Below are 19,361 nucleotides of genomic sequence, written 5' to 3' on the forward strand. Positions count from 1 at the left end.
GTTCAATACAGGCTGAGGATGGTTTCGACATGCACAAACACACTGCCGCAGTGCATCGGAGCCCAACAAAAAGAAAAATCCCGCGAGGACTTAATGCGCTTAAAACTCCGAAGAATCACTTATCCCGAAGGGACTTTAAGATAGGATTTATGCCGCTTAGCTTTTAAATCAACACCTAACGTACAGCCTCAAGGAGCTGACGGTGGGTTAGAGCAGAGGTGGCCAAGTCGGGTCAGTACATTTTTCCCCCCTTTACCCAGCACCCTACAGAACAGGTTCGAATGATAACAGCTACAGCGGTGCCCCCCCCCTCCCCCAAATACTAGTAAGATCTCAACACGAACGGCTATGGAATACGTTTAGGAACCCGAGTTGTATAGGATGTATATACATTGCAAGACTCCATTTCGGCATTGGAAAAATACGCCGCCTTTCCCCTGCCTCAACACCAGTCACAGATTTTTCACTTTTCCCGTTTGGTTTCCATTGCCTCCCTGTTCTGAGCAAAGGTTTTTCCCCCCCTCCTCACTTGCGCTAGTGACCTGTCTCTGTTCATGGTATTCTGTGTGCTCCACCCGCCCTCTTCGCACCACCGACCGTCCTCTCCCCACGGCTTGCCCCTCAAGGTTTGCTAGTGAAAAAAAACGCGAGTTTGTTTCAGATGTACACCTTGGCCGGCGGCTCAACCGTTCCTGTGTCCACGCCGTCGTGAAACCGACCGACGACCCCACCTGTCTCTTAAATGGCATCTTGTACATAATGACTGTAAAATGGCGAATCGTGTGTATTATATATTGCCTCATTCAATAGTGTATATATATGTATACATATACATATATATAATATATGAAAGACTGTAAATGTTAAAACTAGTGTTCTTATTTAGTATATTGCTTCACACTGAAGACTGTGTGTAACGAGCTGTTTCTAAAAGAAGTTTATTTTCCTTAAGAGTTAAAAAAAAAAAAGAAAGAAAGAAAAAAAAATCAGGTCATTGCATTCAAAACATCAATAAAGATTCAATAATTGTTTTGGACATTTGCAGCGTCCACTAGTACCCTATTTTTCTGCCCTCCCATCTACAGCAGACAGAAGGGCAGGGACAGATTCCAAAATTAATTAAAGACACTACAGAGCAGGCAACCAGGAAGGTATGCCCTCTTCAAACATGGCGGGGGAATGGGAAAGCCCCCCCCCCTCCCTGTTGCAACCATGGCGGATGTCCATTGGTCAAAAGGAAGAAGGTAACCATGGCTGTGTTTTCTAGACGCAGAAGGGTTTAAGACAGGGACAACTGAGCCCGTACCAGAATTCTCTCTGAGCCAGTTTGACGTAGCGGTGAAGTGTGTGGACTCTTATCTGGGAGAACCGGGTTTGATTCCCCACTCCTCCGCTTGCAGCTGCTGGGATGGCCTTGGGTCAGCCATAACTCTCGGAGTTTTCCTTGAAAGGGCAGCTTCTGGGGAGAGCTCAGCGCCACCCACCTCACAGGGTGCCTGTTGTGGGGGAGGAAGGTAAAGGAGATGGTGAGCCGCTCTGAGATTCTGATTCAGAGAGAAGGGCGGGGTATAAATCTAAGCTCTTCTTCTCTCTGCATTGCAGACAATTTTCAAGGTCAGGCTAGATGCGAGATGTTCTGTGATGGTATAGGTGGGTTGTACGAGAGAGCAGAGGTAATCCCACACACGCACGCACGCAAGTGTGATCTTTGCTGGTATCTAGAGAGGAGATGTGCCGGGAGCACGGCACGCAGCTCCCAGCCAAAGAATGAAGAGCAGATGTAAACGTGGGCCGCTTTCCACCCATATATCTCCTGTTTATGTATTCTAAAGATAGTTTCACATGTTTGTCCACTGCTCGAGGACTGCAGCAGGCAAGGATTTATTTTTATTCAGCGGAGTCTTATGCGGCCGTTGTGTATAAAACCATGCCACAGTGTTGTTGTTATTCTGTATCGCAGACTGGTACATTCTGCAGCTACAGTCAAGAATGATAGCAACTGCCTGTTAAAACAAGATTTTTAAAAGAAAGCCCTCACCGATAATTAGGAGGCGAAAGCTGCCATATTGGTCCACGACACGCCCCACGCCAACAGCCTTCTGGGAAAGACCAGAGACTGGACCACCGGCGGTCCAAAACAAAGGCTTGACACACTGGGGCGAGGGGGGAAGCATTGTTTTGAGGAGATAACGGCCTAGGCTCCAAATGGCGTACAGCAGGGGTGGCCCAACTTGCTTAATGTAAGAGCCACATAGAATAAACGTCAGCTCTCTGAGAGCCGCAAGACATGAACGTCAGATGTTTAGGAGCCACAAGACAGGAAAGAAGGAAGATGGAGGGAGGGAGATGTGTTGTGAGCCGCCCTGAGCCACCTCGGTGGGAAGGGCAGGATATAAACTTAAATAAACTTGAAACTTGAAAGAAAGCAACTTTAAATGTATTCTCCAAGCTAAGACGATACTTTCAGGGATCATTTCTATAGTTCCTAACTAGAGAAGTGCATTCGAAAGTATTCTCCAAGCTGCCTGCTGGCTTTGCGGAGTGATTTAAAGAAATGCTTTCTCCAAGCTGGCCAACGGGTGGGGGGGGGGGGCTTCAAGAGCCACATGTAGCCCACAGTTCGGCCACCCCTGGTCAGAGAATCAAGCTCCACATCAAATTCCAGGCAGGCTCACATGGACAGAGATTTACTCTTTTTTAGTTACTTCAGTTCCGAGCTCTTTAAGATCAATGCAGCCACTCCGTCCTGGCCCTGGAAACAAAATGGAAGCCAGTGACACCTGGAAGAACATCGAGTAAGGGTTCCCCCACTGAGTGGTACCGGTTAGTACCCCGACTGCCACTTTTAGTCTCCATCAGCATTCCCAGACAAAGGTGAATTATCCGTACGAATGGGCTGCCACATATTGGGCAACAGCAGAAAATACAGTATCATGTGCAAAGGTAAAGGTAGTCCCCTGTGGAAGCACCAGTCGTTTCTGACTCTGGGGTGACGTTGCTTTCACGTTTTCCCGGCAGACTTTTTACGGGGTGGTTTGCCATTGCCTTCCCCAGTCTTTTACACTTCCCCCCCAGCAAGCTGGGGACTCATTTGACCGACCTCGGAAGGATGGAAGGCTGAGTCAACCTTGAGCCGGCTACCTGAACCCAGCTTCCGCCAGGATTGCACTCAAGGTCGCAGAGTTGAGGACTGCAGTACTGCAGCTTTACCGCTCTGTGCCATGGGGCTCTTGCGGTATCATGTTGCTGTACCATTTAATGGAATCTGTTTGCAAAAGCGGCTGCCGGTTGGCAAAAGAGAAATCGAGTAACGAGGGGGAGCAGCTGTGACTCTGGCAGAATATTGCCTTGCCCTGCAGAAGAAAAGTTCCAGGTTCAGTCCTCCAGCATCTCCTCAGGTAAGAGGACCATGCAGTAAGCGATACGGAACACATCCTCCTAAGACGCCGGAAAGCTGGTGCCAGACCAAATGGATGAGACAGGGACTGATTTTGCACTCACTCTATGCAACTCTGACGTTCCTCTTTTCAGCGCAGTGTCCTTCCAATTTCCCACTATCTGCCCCGGGGCTTCAGCCTGTGTTACCGTTTTTGTGCGGCGAAGAAAAACTGCTCAAAATCAGTTCCTCTTAGCTGCGCAAAAACGGTGACACAGGCTGAAGCCCCGGGGCAGATAGTGGGAAATTGGAAGGACACCGCGCTGAAAAGAGGAACGTCAGAGCAGTGTAAGGTGAGTGCAAAATCAGTCTGACTTTGATTGGCCAAGGGAGCTTTGTGTTCAACCAACCCCAAGCGTCTTCAGAGAGCAAGTTTGATGTAGTGGTGAAGTGTGTGGACCCTTATCTGGGAGAACTGGGTTTGATTCCCCACTCCTCTACTTGCAGCTATTGGAACAGCCTTGGGTCAGCCATAGCTCTCGCAGAGCTGTCCATGAAAGGGCAGCTTCTGGGAGAGCTCTCTCAGCCCCATCTACCTCACAGGGTGTCTGTTGTGGGGGAGGAAGGTAAAGGTGATTGTGAGCTGCTCTGAGACTGTGATTCAGAGTAGGGTATAAATCCAATACCTTCTTCATTTTTTTAAAAAAAAAGGCAATTCATGTGCTGACAGATAACACGTGCAAACAAAGAGAGTTTTTTTTTTTTTTAAAGCACAACCTATTTTCCACCTGGGCCTTTGGCAAGAGATCACAAACAAGGAGATATAAATAAGTAGGGTTTTATTTTATCATCTGTACAAAAAACTCATACTATGAAAATAACTTTTAAAAGGAAGAGTGGTGCAGGTTGAGAAAAGAAGGCGGCGGGGAGCGATATATACGTTGCCTGCTCCTAAGAGTGAAACGATGCAGAGGACACCTTTCCCACGTCTTTTCTGCGACTTAGCCGGAACCCTCCATTGCCCCTACCCTGATGGGCTGGTTCCCATAGCAACAGCCTCCTCACCACACAATCTGATGGGGGGGACCAAAGTGCAGAACCTAGTGCCAAGCCAGTGTCTATGGAGGGGGCCTGGAAAGACAAAACGAGTCAACACCCCCCCCCCCACACACACACACACAACTGCTGGAACACAGGAGTCCAAAATTAACCTAACTGTCCGCCATTTTCTTTCCAGGACGTTTGTCAGTCGAATCACATTAACACTTCTGAGGTGAAGTCGCTTTTCTCTGGCAGGGCAGGGAGAAACATCCCCAATGATATTTTCACTGAAATAGACACCCCAGCATCTCTAGGCAAAACACCCTTCGCTCCGAAACACTCAACAAGGAGCACAAGTTCTTTTAAAAAAAAAAATTGTCATGGACATCTTGTGGCAAGGAGGTGTACGTCTCTCCTTGAGTCATCTACGCTACTGAAGAAATCTCTAGCTCCCAAAAGCTTATGCTGGGATAAAATCAGTTAGTCTTGAAGGTATCACCAGACTCTTGTCTATTTTCATTGCAAGGATCTAACATGGCTACCCCCCCCCCCTTCTATTTGGGGACCTCAACATTCACAGTCAGCTTTCAGGGAGACCACCCTGGATGAGAAAAGCACAAGTCACCGCCTCTTAAAGACCGGCAAAATCCCCAGTGTCCTCCTCTTCTCGGAACATGAGGGCATCTTAAAGGAACACACACACCCCCCGCAAGAATTTCACCCTCCTTTAAACATGGCTACACAAAAAAACAGCTTTGCCACCAAGCGAGGGACTATCGGTCTGTGCCCTTGTGCCAGAGTGGAGGAGGAAACACAACAGCTGCCCAGTGTGCGACGCAAATCAAAATCCACCTTGGATAGTGTAGTCGATGAATGAGCATTCTGCAATACTGGGAGTTGCCCCTAGGGGTCCCTGTTGCCTCACTAAGACGGAGGGCTTCAGAAAGAGCGATGAACTCTGGTGAGTTGGCTACGACCGGGCAGATGAGAAGCAGTTCTGTTGCAAAAAAGCCATCGGGCCCAACATGCTGCCAAGGGCGGGCGAGGAATCGACACCAAGCATGCACAGGTGGGCATGTATCAGAAGAAAGAGGGTGCGTTTCAGGGTGCAGAACGCCCTCAAGGCGGTGGGATCGACACCTTCACCTTCTCAACAAGTCTCTCAAAACAGAAGGACGCCCGTAACACACTGTTTTTTGATACGATCCCACCTCCCCCTCCAGCAAACACCACAGCTCTCTTGCACCTCTGTCTGCTCGGAACAAAACAGTAACCGGGGTGGGGGAACATGTGCCATGAAAACTAGGGAGGCAAAGTCTTAACTGCGTAGAGAACTTATTACCTAGAGAAAAGCTCAGAATCGGCAGGTCCCGCTCTTCAGAACCCTCCGCCTCCCCCACCGACAGTCCATGAGAAATAGAGGCAAGACGTCCTTGCAGGGATCGTGCCCAAGCAGCGCCCCACGGGGTGGTCCCTTGCCCCTGGCCCTGTCCTCTGCCCTGCCTCTCTAGCTGGTGGTGACGGTGGAGCCGCTGCCCAGCTTGATGATCATTTGCTGGCACTCGTGGAGCATCCGTTTGTCGCCCAGCTTCTCCAGCGAACGGGCGGCCTCGGCCAACATGCCCATCCGCTGACCCGGCCCCAAGAGGAAGGCGGGCGGTAGGTAGGAGCAAGCCAGTAACAGGGCTTCGGCCTGCTCCCGCGCCGTTGGGTGATTCTCCTGTTCGCTGGCTGGAAGGGAAAAAACAGGAGGGGAAGGTTGAGGCATAACTGCAACGCTTGGCACTGGACAAAGGGTCCCAGTGCCCCAGATTACCCTATTCCCGTATTCCTGGCTTAGTCCTGCCCCTAACTCTATGCTCCACCCTAGTCACACACAACACTTCCGGACCAATCCCCTTTTGCCAGAAAGCCACATCCACCACTCTTCACAGCCTCGTAGCCAGAAATTTGGGGGTGGGTGGGCGCCCAGGGGATAAAATTTTGAGGAGGGGCTGTGGGGCTTGGCTGCTTCTTCCAGCATTACAATTAGGTACAAGGGAAAGCCGCATTCCCTTGGCTGCTTCTTCCAGCGGCCAGCCATCTGGTCCCATCTCTCTCTTGCACTCTCTTGCGTACTCTCTCTGTCTCTCGCTCATGTTCTCTCGCTCTCTCTTTTTTGCTGCCACTCTCTTCTCTTGCACTTTCTCTCTATATCTGATCCCCTCTTCTGATGAAATGTGCTTAGAGAGCACACGAAAGCTTGCGTTCTCAATAAAACTTGGTTGGTCTTAAAGGTGCCGCTTGACTCCTGCTTCGTTCAACTGCTTCAGACCAACATGGCTGCCCGCTTGGATTTCTTTCTCACTGTCACTCTCTCGTGCTCTCTCACTTGCAGTCTCTCTCTCTTGTGCTCTCTGTCACTCTTGCTGTCTCTCTCCCATGTTCTCTCGCTCACACGTTGTCACTGTCTCTCTCTCTCTCTTGTTGCTGCTCTCTCATGCCCTCTCACTTGCTGTTGCTCTCTCGTATTGTCTTTCTCGCTCTCTACTGCTCTCTCTCTTGCTGTCACTCTCTTGCTCGCTTTTGCTGTTGCTTTCTCCTCTCACGCTTTCTCTCTTGTTGTTGCTCTCTTGTGCTCTCTCTCACTCTCTGCCGCTCTCTCTCTCACTCTCTGTCACTCTCTTTCATGCTCTCTCACTCGCTGTCTCTCTCTCTCATTCTCTCTCTCACTGTCGCTCTCTTCTGCTCTCACTCCTGCTCTCTCTTGTACTCTCTCATGCACGGCGGTGGGGGGGGGGGAGAGAAATAGCCTGGAAATGGAGGGGCCCTACAAAGGGAAGGGGGGGTTACATAGAACAGCCTGGCCCCCCTGTTCCCACCACCCCCCCCAGCTACGGGCCTGATCCTGAAAAAGAAGCCCCAAGGACTGCGTTTGGAAAGAACAGTGTGGCAAGGTGGGGGGTAGGGAGAGAGGCAGACTCGTTTAACCCTTTCCTCACCTGCAGTTTATTTAACTGAAAAGCGTCACGCCCCATCTTGAGCTCCTTTTGCCTCCAACAGCGGAAATGTACGTTCTTTCCCCCAAAAGGGGGCACGCGAAGTACAATATATTTTTTTTCCAACGGAAAAGAGTAAAGGAAGCTTAATAGTTTAAATAGCGCTGATGCTGTTCTCTTCAATGAAAAAGCAGCCCTGGTGGCTGCCAGGCCTGTCTTTTGTAGCAAGAACTCATTTGCATATTAGGCCACAACCCCCTGCTGTAGCCAGTCCTCCTGGAGCTTACAGTAAGGCCCTGGAATAAGAGTCCTGTAAGCTCCAGGAGGATTTGCTACATAAGGGGTGTGTGGCATCATATGCAAACGAGTTCCTGCTACAAAAAAAGCCCCGGTAGCTGCATTTGGAAAAGGAAAACTCATGAAGACAGAGGAAAATTCCACGTGTCCTTTGAATCTACAACAGTTATAACCAAGAGAATTAAACCTCTGTTTTGCCACAATTTGTCAGAAACGATGTAGCATCACAGACACCAACACGGCACAAGATGGGGGCATGGGAGTACGTCTTCATCAGATAAAATAACCATCGGTACTCGAGCTGGCTTACCTCCCTTGCTGTTTGAGGCCCCCCTTCGGCGCAGACTCCGGTCCAGCAGCTGGTGAGTCCGTGTGGGGCTGGCTCGGGCCATCAGCCGGGCTGTGGCTTCATGCAGAAAAACCTGGGTTGGATCCCATGGAGTTAACAATTGGCACAAAAATCCCCAGCCTGATCTTGTCCTTTCTGAATCGCTATCCCCACATCACTCACAATAGGCCCCTCGAATCAGGCTCCCAGGTCCCATAACCCCGCGTGTCCAGTAACACCCCTTTCTGGTCAGGCCTCCCCACTTTCCGGTCTCAACTCCCTACCCTATTTGGGGTATATTCCCTAGAACCAAGTTTAAATTTCCAAATGAGTACCCCATCTGCCATGAGTATGGACACACATGCCTGCGATTCGGTTCAAAAGAAATCAGGGATAACCGGGACTCGATGCACCCACCCTCTGACACAACAGGGTTCTTCTCGGGCGCTCAGAACTCCAGGCTCCTCCCCAAAACTTGTGTACCTCTGGTTCAAAGCTTCACTGCTTAGTCTCACCTAAACAACCTTAATTCTCCAGCCACAAAGACTCAGAAATTGTAAGAGCCGGCACAGGTAATTAGGGAGCCCAGAGGCGTGCCAATCAGGGATCACACCATGTTTACGGGAACCATTACAACTAGTTTCTCACACCTCGTACTCACGGGGAGGGCGAGATTTAAATCTAATAAACAAAATTATTGGCGTGTAATGCTTACTCAAATGTACGCTGCTCTTCGGGGAGCAGGGAGGAATAATCGAGGGATAACTGAGGCCGGAGTAGGTGGGCCACACTCACCCTGTGCATAGCAGGTCGGTCAGCCTGGGCCAGGCGCCGGAGGCTACTGAGGTCTCCTTGGAAGCCACGCAGTTCAAGGGCAGAAGCTTGGTAAGGGGTCCCGTGTGGCTGAGTCACCTGCATCTGTTGCTGCCAGAGCCTCGTGCGGATGATAAGAAGGAGGTCGCACAACAGGAACTGCATGGCCTGCAGGAAGAGAGGAGGACTGGCAAAAGAGATGCAAACCAGAGAGGGAGGGTGGTCCGCGACTCAGAGACCCCCAAGGGAACACAGCCTGGATGGGAGAGACCTCTCCCTCCCCTCCCCATCCTATCCCGGAGAGGTCCGTCATCTTCCAGCAGGCCCCCTCGGTTGCTGCCGTGGCTGTCAGCTGTTGGGGGGGCTGCCTCAGGGCTGCATTGAAGGGGCATTGCACATCTCTGGCTGCACATGCAATGCAACTACAATGCACCCCCGCCACTGCCACATCAGCCACGCCACGAAGGGCCACGGGGCCTCCTGGTCCCCCGCAAAAGACCGTCGCCATCGGGAAGGTACTTAGCTTACCCTGGGAACGGCGACACTGAAAAGGAAACCCGACTCCTTCGCCGGCTCACTTGCAAGTTCCTCGGTTCTGCCCTGCCTCTGAAGTGCCACATTGGGCAACACCCTGTGTTCTAAGCGCCACCCCATCAAGTATTCACATTGACCAAGAACACCTGGAGAGGGAAGGGCGCTACATACCCCAACTGTGACCCTACATTTGTTTCCGTGCCCATAGCTACAGTGAAGCCCGGGGGGGGGGCCAGGCCCACCCTTTCACCACCCTCTTTTCAACTGTATGGCCCCTCCATTGGAGGGCCCCCAATCTGTCCCCTTTGCTCATGGCCACTCTGAACATGTAGTAGCATTGCTGCTGGTCTTTTTGCTTTTTTCTCTCCCCTTCCCTAACACAACGTGCAGAGCAAAGGGTCTCTGTCTCTCGGAGAGAGGGGCACATAAAAAAGGGGTGGGGGAAGTGGCTGCCCAGGTGATGGGGGCTTAGCTTGTGGAACTCAAGGCAGCTTACAGTGCCGAGAGCCCAAAGCCACCAAACTGGGTGCCCCGCCCCCCGCACAAAACAACAAATCCTGCTGTGGACCCCACCAAACATGAAATCCTGGCAACGGCCCTGTTTGTGCCTCCCGCATCTATTAGCACCAGTCTTGAACTCCCCCTTCCCCCACCCCCAGACTGAGCGCCTGATGTCCCCCCCCACCCCCCATTTGCAACTCACTCTGTCAATGGTGCTTGTGGCTGTGTTCCCCCCTAAGCTGTCCCGCAGGTAGTCACTGGCTTTGTCACACTGGCCCAGGCTGCAGTCCAGTTTGCCCAGCAAGCCCCGGGCAGCCTTGAAGGTGTGCAGCGCTGCACGAGGAAGAGGGTTCCTGGAGAGGGAAGGGACCGGGGTGAAGCTGCAACCAATAGATACACTCTTCCACTTCTCCAAAAAATCCAACCAATAGATACACTCTTCCACTTCTCCAAAAAATCCCCCTGCCCAGTCAATCAACCAATCAATCGATTCTTTATTACGGTCCAAGGACCGTTTGAAGCAAGTAGAGAGCAGGTTTTTTTAAAGTATATAAAAATAAGCTCTAAACCAATTACATTCCCTTGATCACACAATTCCTTTTCCTAATACACAGAATTTCGCTACCGCACATGTTTCCCGTTTCTGACTATCCCTTAACAAGAATGTCTGCAAAATTTCCGGTCTGAGGTCAATATAGTCTTGCAAGGGTTTGAATTTAGAAAGTAATGGGGTAAGTATTTGACCTCTCTCATCTTGATAAAGGTTACAGTGTAAAAGTATATGTGTGACAGTCTCTATTGCGTTACTCGAACGGGGGCAACAGCGCTGTTGGATAGGCAAGTCGGGAAATCTACCACTTAAAATGGCAGAAGGGAAGGTGTTAAAGTGGGTTCTTGAAAAAGCCCATCTGTGCCTCGCTTGAGTAATGTCCAAAAGATGAGGATGGTGTAAAATTCAAGTCCTTCCTCAGACTCTTATAGCTTAAGAGGAGCAACTCCTCGTCATTTTGGGTTCCTATATCAGTTAATCGGATAACCTGCCTATTAAGACTCTGATAGAAAAGGGACACGTGGACCTATTTCCCACTCACCTCGTTTCGGTCTCGTTGCTCCTTTTCCCTGCAGGGCTGATGCTGGATTTCGCAAAAGCTGCCCCAAGCTGGCGAGTTGCCCCACTCCTTTTCAATTTCCCTCCACGGCAGACAGAAACCGGTTTTCAGAGGATCCTGCCTGCTGCGGAGAGAACGTGAAGAGAGGCGGAGCAACTCGCCGGTCCGGGGCAGTTTGTGCGAAATCCAGCAGCCCCGCGGAGAAGAGGAGAGCGAGAGCGGCGTAAGTTTAGTGGGAAAACCAGCAACCATCTTAAAATGTTAGCTTTGGGTTTCAAAAGTCAAGTTTCTAGACCTTAAGTTATTGAAGGCGTGCTTGAAAGTGAGCTTGGGCAGTGTCCAAAATAGGTTAATATGCAATCAAAGGGCCAACTCTTGGCACCTAAGCTCTGACCTTACGCCTATCTCGATCGATTCTGGACCATGTGGCATACAATAAGACACTGGATTCAATAAGGATGCCCTTGATTAAGATATAAGGCTGTAGAATAAGAGGCCTCAAGGATGTCTTTAAGCCTTTGTCACTTCATTACATTTCCTTGCGGTCCAGCGTTGTTCTATTGTTTTATTCTGTTCTGTAGTATGAGCCAATATGTGTACTTACCTTTCTGACCTCTGAAGAAGACCAGTCTAGGTCGAAATGCATCAGGTCAATTTGAGTGGGTTCCCATTGTGGTTTTATGACTGTACATGGAATAGAGGCTTATGATGGGCCCTTAAGTGGTTTTAGCTTTCTACAATTAATACATGTATATTGGTTTATGATTTATTTTACAGTTTGTTTTTAATGTTTGGCCCTTTAACTGCACGTTAACCTTTCAGGTTTCTTACTCTAATTTTTGGGTTCAGTTTCTTTCTCTTCTTTGTTTTTCCTTGGTCATTTATTGAGAATAGTAGCTAGTGCACACATCATGTGCCAGTCTGGTGTAGTGGTTAAGTGTAGTGGTTAAGTGTGCGGACTCTTCTCTGGGAGAACCGGGTTTGATTCCCCACTCCTCGACTTGCAGCTGCTGGGATGGCCTTGGATCAGCCAGAGCTCTTATCTGGGAGAACCGGGTTTGATTCCCCACTCCTCCACTTGCATCTGCTGGAATGGCCTTGGGTCAGCCATAGCTCTCTTATCTGGGAGAACCAGGTTTGATTCCCCACTCCTCCACTTGCACCTGCTAGCATGGCCTTGGGTCAGCCATAGCTCTGGCAGAGGTTGTCCTTGAAAGGGCAGCTGCTGTGAGAGCCCTCTCCAGCCCCACCCACCTCACAGGGTGTCTGTTGTGGGGGAGGAAGGGAAAGGAGATTGTAGGCCGCTCTGAGACTCTGTCCTTGAAAGGGCAGCTACTGTGAGAGCCCTCTCCAGCCCCACCCACTTCACAGGGTGTCTGTTGTGGGGGAGGAAGGTAAAGGAGATTGTGGGCCGCTCTGAGACTCTGTCCTTGAAAGGGCAGCTGCTGTGAGAGCCCTCTCCAGCCCCACCCACCTCACAGGGTGTCTGTTGTGGGGGAGGAAAGGGAAAGGAGATTGTGAGCCGCTCTGAGACTCTTCGGAGTGGAGGGCGGGATATAAATCCAATATCTTCATCTACCTCACAGGGTGTCTGTTATGGGGGAGGAAGGGAAAGGAGATTGTGAGGCGCTCTGAGACTCTTCGGAGTGGAGGGTGGGATATAAATCCAATATCTTGTTCTTCTTCTTCTTCATGTCATATAAGGACAGTGTTCAAAATAACCATTCCAAGGTCAAAGGGAAAGCTTCAGCGCCCTCCAAAGCTCACCAAGACTAACAAAAGCAGAACAAGATGCAGCTGAAAAGAGGCTTGCATAATTTTATACCAATTAATTGCAGAATTTTGATGTCACAGAAGAGGCGGCAACCAGCTCCACTTACGTCACAGAAAGAGACCTTCGTTTCCTGCCCCTAAACATCCACAGAAGCAACTTGGGGACCGCCCGAAAGAGGGAACTGTGCACTTACTCAGACATCTGCAGGATTTTGGGCATGGATTCCACGAGCGGGTACAGTCGGTCCATGGCTTCGTCATCCCCCTGCAACCCATGGATCACCATGGTAACCACGGAGGACCACCAGTTAGCCACAGGGTCGGTGCCTGGAGAACAGAGGAGGAAAAAGAGCATCAGGTATCAAAATCCATAACTCGTGAGGGCATTTAGATTATCCCTCTCCCTCCATCCATCTACCTTGGTCTCATTTTTAGCTTCTAATCTTTGGGCATTCCCCTTCAATTCCCCTATGCATGCATCAGCGGGGGTCATGCATCTGACTCTCCTGCTTCCCCGCCCCCCTAATTCACAAACATCCCCGCCCCCTACTCCTTCCGGTCCACAAGACTTACCTGTGGTGGCATCCATATTGGTGCTGATGGAGGGAGCTGGACCAGGAGTAGCATCAGCACAGCTGTTGAGGAAGTTCAGGTACTCAAGGGCATCGGAAAATTCCCTGCAGCAAGATGGAGGATGTGTTAGAAGAAGACGACTGCAGATTTATACCCTGCCCATCTCTCGGAATCAGAGACTCAGAGCAGCTCACAATCCCCTTTCCCTTCCCCCCCCCCCACAACAGACACCCTGTAAGGGGGCTGGAGAGGCCTCTCACAGCAGCTGCCCTTTCAAGGACAACTCCTACAAGAGCTATGGCTGTCCCAAGGCCATTCCAGCATCTCTAAGTGGAGGAGTGGGGGAATCAAACCCGGTTCTCCCAGATAAGAGAGCTCTGGCTGACCCAAGGCCATTCCAGCAGCTGCAAGTGGAGGAGGGGGGAATCGAACCCGGTTCTCCCAGATAAGAGAGCTATGGCTGACCCAAGGCCATTCCAGCAGCTGCAAGTGGAGGAGGGGGGAATCGAACCCGGTTCTCCCAGATAAGAGAGCTATGGCTGACCCAAGGCCATTCCAACAGCTGCAAGTGGAGGAGGGGGGAATCGAACCCGGTTCTCCCAGATAAGAGAGCTATGGCTGACCCAAGGCCATTCCAGCAGCTGTAAGTGGAGGACTGGGGAATCAAACCTGGTTCTTCCAGATAAGAGTCCATGCACTTAACCACTATGGCTGACCCAAGGCCATTCCAGCAGCTGTAAGTGGAGGAGTGGGGAATCAAACCCGGTTCTATCAGATAAAAGTTAACCACTTAACACTTAACTACTACACCAAACTGGCAGGGGTATCGAACTCATTTGTTATGAGAGCCAGATCTGATCTAAATGAGACCTTGTTGGGCTGGGCCATGTATGTACCTATTTAAGATTATGTAGCAGAGATATAAACTTTATAAAGGACATAGACAAACACAATTACATATTTTTAAATAAAAAAACAAAACATCCTTAAAACATTAGCACTTGTTGGTCTTAAAGGTGCTATCTTTGTATCTCTCCCATGGGATCATGGGAACTGGGCAAAGGAAGCTCTGGCTCTTTCCTTCCTTCCCCAGGGGACCAGGAAGGGGAGGAGCCTCAGCCAATAGAAGGAAGAGAGGCTTGGCTCAGTATCTCTGCTTTGTGATCGAGAGAGCCTGGAAAAACAAGCTCTGCCTCCCTCCCTTCCTCCCCAGGGAGGAACCTCAGCCAATGGAGAAAACTGAGGTTTTGCTTTGTAGCGCTTGTGTGATTGAGCAAGCCTTGCAAAGCAAGCTGTGATGCAGAAGGGAGCAAGAGAGAGGGAGAAGGAAGCAGATAACAGTCAGTTGCTCGGGGGCCTGATAGCCCTCTGGTGGCCTGATTCAGCCCCCGGGCCACATGTTTGACACGCCTGTGTTAGGGATTGTAGGAAAGGCAACGACATGCTCTGTTCTTAATCTAAATTCAGCCAGTAGAACAGAATAAAAAAGGCAAAATGCTCCCACATTCTGGTTTTCTGAAAATCCTTAATAGTCTTACGTTCCTTTAGATATTTATCCCCCTGCTATTGTCCCTACTGAGGACCAAAACAGCTTACAGCATTGTTTTCCCGTCCTCCTTTTTTATTCTCACAACCATCCTGTGAGGTAGGCAAGGCTGAGCAAGTACGAGTGGCCCGACGTCACCTAGTGGCAGCACGAGGGTTTTGAACTTGGGTTGTCCGGAGCATTGCTGGACACTCTAACCACACTTGGGGCTCTTTAGCTTGGAGAAATGTTGACTGAGAGGTGACATGATAGAGGTTCACAAGATTATGCATGGGATAGAGAAGGTAGAGAAAGAATGACTTTTCTCCCTTTCTGTCAATGCAAGAACTTGTGGGCATTCAATGAAATTGCGGAGCAGTCACGTTAGAATGGATAAAAGGAAGTCCTTCTTCACCCAAAGGGTGATTAACACATGGAATTCACTGCCACAGGAGGTGGTGGCAGCTGCAAGCATAGACAACTTCAAGAGGGGATTGGTTAAACATCTGGAGCAGAGGTCCATCAGTGGCTCTTAGCCACAGTGTATTGTTGGAACTCTCTGTCTGGGGCAGTGAGGCTCTGTATCCTTGGTAGTTGGGGGGCACAGTGAGAGGGTTTCTAGTGTCCTGGCCCCACTGGTGGACCTCCTGATGGTGCCTGGTTTTTTTGGCCACTATGTGACGCAGACTGTTGGACTGGATGGGCCACTGGCCTGATCCAACATGGCTTCTCTGATGTTCTTATGTGACGCAGGGTGTTGGACTGGATGGGCCACTGGCCTGATCCAACATGGCTTCTCTGATGTTCTTATGTGACACAGAGTGTTGCACTGGATGGGCCACTGGCCTGATCCAACATGGCTTCTCTGATGTTCTTATGTGACGCAGAGTGTTGGACTGGATGGGCCACTGGCCTGATCCAACATGGCTTCTCTGATGTTCTTATGTGACGCAGAGTGTTGGACTGGATGGGCCACTGGCCTGATACAACATGGCTTCTCTGATGTTCTTATGTGACACAGAGTGTTGGACTGGATGGGCCACTGGCCTGATCCAACATGGCTTCTCTGATGTTCTTATGTGACGCAGAGTGTTGGACTGGATGGGCCACTGGCCTGATCCAACATGCCTTCTCATGTTCTTATATTTGGGGCAGTGATACTCTGCCTTGGTGCTTAAGGGGCAACAGTCGGAGGGCTTCTGGAGTTCTGGCCCTGCTGGTGGACCTCCTGATGACACCTGGTTTTTTGGCCACTGTGTGACACCGAGTGTTGGACTGGAGGGACCACTGGCCTGATCCAACATGGCTTCTCTTATGTTCTTATGTCTGGGGCAGTGATGCTCTGTATTCTTGGTGCTTGGGAGGGGCAACAGCGGGACAGCTTCTAGAGTCCTGGCCCCACTGGTGGACCTCCTGATGACATCTGGTTTTTTGACCACTGTGTGTCACAGAGTGTTGGATTGGATGGGCCATTGGCCTGATCCAACATGGCTTCTCTTTTGTTCTTATGTGACACAGAGTGTTGGACTGGAGGGGCCATTGGCCTGATCCAACATGGCTTCTCTTATGTTCTTATGTGACACAGAGTGTTGGACTGGATGGGCCATTGGCCTGATCCAAAGTGGCTTCTCTTTTGTTCTTATGACATGCTTTTTCCTGCTGAAGAATTCCCCCACCCGAAGGGAAATGGATTGTGGACTGGCACTCAGGCTCTTGCCCCACACCAGAAGCGTTCCTTAAGCCCTTGGCCGATCAACATAGAAACCTAGTAGGGCTATGATTGGCTCAGGGGGGATCACAAGAGAGCAGACCTGCAGAGGTGACATCTGCCCTTGGGATTACTCTGCCTACCGAGAGCTCCCAAGTCGTCTTCCCGAGATAATTCTTTGCTCAGCCCAAACATCCAAACCTCTTTTCTGTTTCAGAGAGCTTTCCCCAACCGGTACGATTCAGAAGTAACACCAAAGAGGGCTCCGCACTACAAGAATAGGAGGGACCGTGGCTGAGGGGCAGAGCATCTGCTTTGCATGCAGAGTGTCACGGGTTCAATCCCCTACATCTCCAGTTAAAAGGACCAGGCAGGAGGCGATGTGAAAGACCTCAGCCTGAGACCCTGGGGAGCCTCTGCCAGTCAGAGCGGACAGTACTGACTTTGATGGACCTGTGGTCTGATTCCGTATCAGGCAGCCTCATGTGTATGCATAAGAACCCGCTTCAAGCAATTCTTCTGCCCTGCCGCAATGGACTCCGTTACCTCGTTTTCAACAGCAAAACCACTGGAACTTGCAGACTGTGAACTGCACACGCGCTACAAGAGAGCCACTTTGGTGTAGTGGTGAAGTGTGCGGACTCTTATCTGGGAGAACCGGGTTTGATTCCCCACTCCTCCACTTGCAGCTGCTGGAATGGCCTTGGGTCAGCCAGAGCTCTCTTATCTGGGAGAACCGGGTTTGATTCCCCACTCCTCCACTTGCAGCTGCTGGAATGGCCTTGGGTCAGCCAGAGCTCTCTTATCTGGGAGAACCCGGTTTGATTCCCCACTCCTCCACTTGCAGCTGTTGGAATGGCCTTGGGTCAGCCAGAGCTCTCTTATCTGGGAGAACCCGGTTTGATTCCCCACTCCTCCACTTGCAGCTGTTGGAATGGCCTTGGGTCAGCCAGAGCTCTCTTATCTGGGAGAACCCGGTTTGATTCCCCATTCCTCCACTTGCAGCTGCTGGAATGGCCTTGGGTCAGCCAGAGCTCTCTTATCTGGGAGAACCGGGTTTGATTCCCCACTCCTCCACTTGCAGCTGCTGGAATGGCCTTGGGTCAGTCAGAGCTCTCTTATCTGGGAGAACCGGGTTTGATTCCCCACTCCTCCACTTGCAGCTGCTGGAATGGCCTTGGGTCATCCAGAGCTCTTATCTGGAAGAACCGGGTTGATTCCCCACTCCTCCACTTGCAGCTGCTGGAATGGCCTTGGGTCAGCCATAGCTCTCTTATCTGGGAGAACCGGGTTGGATTCCCCACTCCTCCACTTGCACTGGCTGGAATGGCCTTGGGTCAGCCAGAGCTCTCTTATCTGGGAGAACCGGGTTGGATTCCCCACTCCTCCACTTGCAGCTGCTGCAATGGCCTTGGGTCAGCCAGAGCTCTCTTATCTGGGAGAACCGGGTTTGATTCCCCACTCCTCCACTTGCAGCTGCTGGAATGGCCTTGGGTAGCTCTGGCAGAGCTGTCCTTGAAAGGGGAGTTGCTGCAAGAGCTCTCTCAGCCCCACCCACCTCACAGGCAGTGTCCCTCTAAGCTGAGTTAGTGTGAGCTAGCTCACAATTTTTTAGCCTCCAGCTCACACATTTTTTGTCTCAGCTCAGGAAAAATGGCCCTAGAGCAGGGGTGGCCAACGGTAGCTCTCCAGATGTTTTTTGCCTACAACTCCCATCAGCCCCAGCCATCAGCCATGCTGGTTGGGGCTGGTGGGAGTTGTAGGCAAAAAACATCTGGAGAGCTACCGTTGGCCACCCCTGCCATAGAGCACAATAATTTATGCAATAGCTCACAAATGCCAGTAGCTCACAAAGCAGAATTTTGGCTCACAAGGCTCTGCAGCTTAGAGGGAACATAGCTCACAGGGTGTCTGTCGCGGGGGAGATTGTGACCGCTCTGAGATTCAGAGTCTAGGGCGGGATATAAATCCAATATCATCTTCTTCTTCTTCTACAAACCAGGATTGTGGTCTCTGGATCTGCACAGCCCGTTTGCAGAGAGAGCCGGTAAAGGGCAACAGCCAACAACATCTCAGTGCAAATGAGGAAGTGATTTGTTAGCTCGTGCCGTGGGACAGAGGGATCATACAAGGGAGCCTAAACCAGAGGTCCCCAACTCCCGGTCTGTGGACCAGTAGTGGTCTGTGGCCTGTTAGCAACTGGGCCACGGAATGGGGCAGAGGCACCACACTGCCCCTTTTACCTGCCTGGGACCCAGGCAAACCAAAGAAGCACCTGAAGCCTCACCTCCTTCATCTGCCCAGGTCCTGGGCGTGTGGAAGGGGCAGCAACCTTAGCCTACCCCTCACTTAAAGACCCCCGAGGAGGCATGGGCAGGGGGGCAGCCTGGGGCCACAAAACCCCCAGCACCACTCCTCCACCAGTCCGCGGAGAAATCGTCTTCCACGAAACTGGTCCCTGGTGCTCAAAAGGCTGGGAGCCACTGGCCTAAACCACCCGGGACGGGAGGCTGTACCGTTGTGGCCAAGCTTGGTGGGCTGGCCTGCTTGAACCCCCTCCTGGGTTTCAACAGCAACTGTGTTGTTTTCGTACAGGAATATCTTGGCATCTGCTATTTTTAGCAACCTTCTTTGCTGCAGCTCTTTTTGAGACACCAGGCACGTTTTCTTTAAACCCCAAATGCTGGCTCAGGAAATTTATTGGGTAGATCAGTCATGCCCCGGCTGCGTGCCTGCAAGCCGCGGAAGTAATTTCCAAAGGTTCCTGGAAGCCACAGAAGAGGACACCAGCTGTGCCTCTGCATG

The 19,361-nt window shown here is 51.0% G+C and overlaps 1 protein-coding gene and 1 non-coding gene across 2 annotated transcripts in view; one reads left to right on the top strand and one right to left on the bottom strand.

Annotated features, from left to right (window-relative positions):
* Nucleotides 1–2,451: 2,451 nt before the first annotated feature.
* Nucleotides 2,452–2,533, top strand: LOC132588624 (small nucleolar RNA U3). The gene has a single exon (XR_009556514.1). It is a non-coding gene; the product is annotated as a small nucleolar RNA U3 (small nucleolar RNA).
* A 1,665-nt stretch (nt 2,534–4,198) lies between these two features.
* The window catches only part of SREBF1 (sterol regulatory element binding transcription factor 1), a 67,413-nt gene continuing 52,250 nt past the window's right edge, over nt 4,199–19,361 (bottom strand). Inside the window, exons 14-19 of the mRNA XM_060260544.1 lie at nt 13,324–13,427; nt 12,945–13,077; nt 10,071–10,221; nt 8,816–9,001; nt 8,003–8,114; nt 4,199–6,148 (exon numbers count right to left, since the gene is read on the bottom strand). Coding sequence (XP_060116527.1) covers nt 5,925–6,148; nt 8,003–8,114; nt 8,816–9,001; nt 10,071–10,221; nt 12,945–13,077; nt 13,324–13,427 — 910 coding nt within the window. The 3' untranslated portion in view covers nt 4,199–5,924. The remainder of the gene's footprint in view (nt 6,149–8,002; nt 8,115–8,815; nt 9,002–10,070; nt 10,222–12,944; nt 13,078–13,323; nt 13,428–19,361) is intronic.

Source organism: Heteronotia binoei, chromosome 20, assembly GCF_032191835.1.
Source record: "Heteronotia binoei isolate CCM8104 ecotype False Entrance Well chromosome 20, APGP_CSIRO_Hbin_v1, whole genome shotgun sequence".
NCBI classification, from domain to species: Eukaryota; Metazoa; Chordata; class Lepidosauria; order Squamata; family Gekkonidae; genus Heteronotia; species Heteronotia binoei.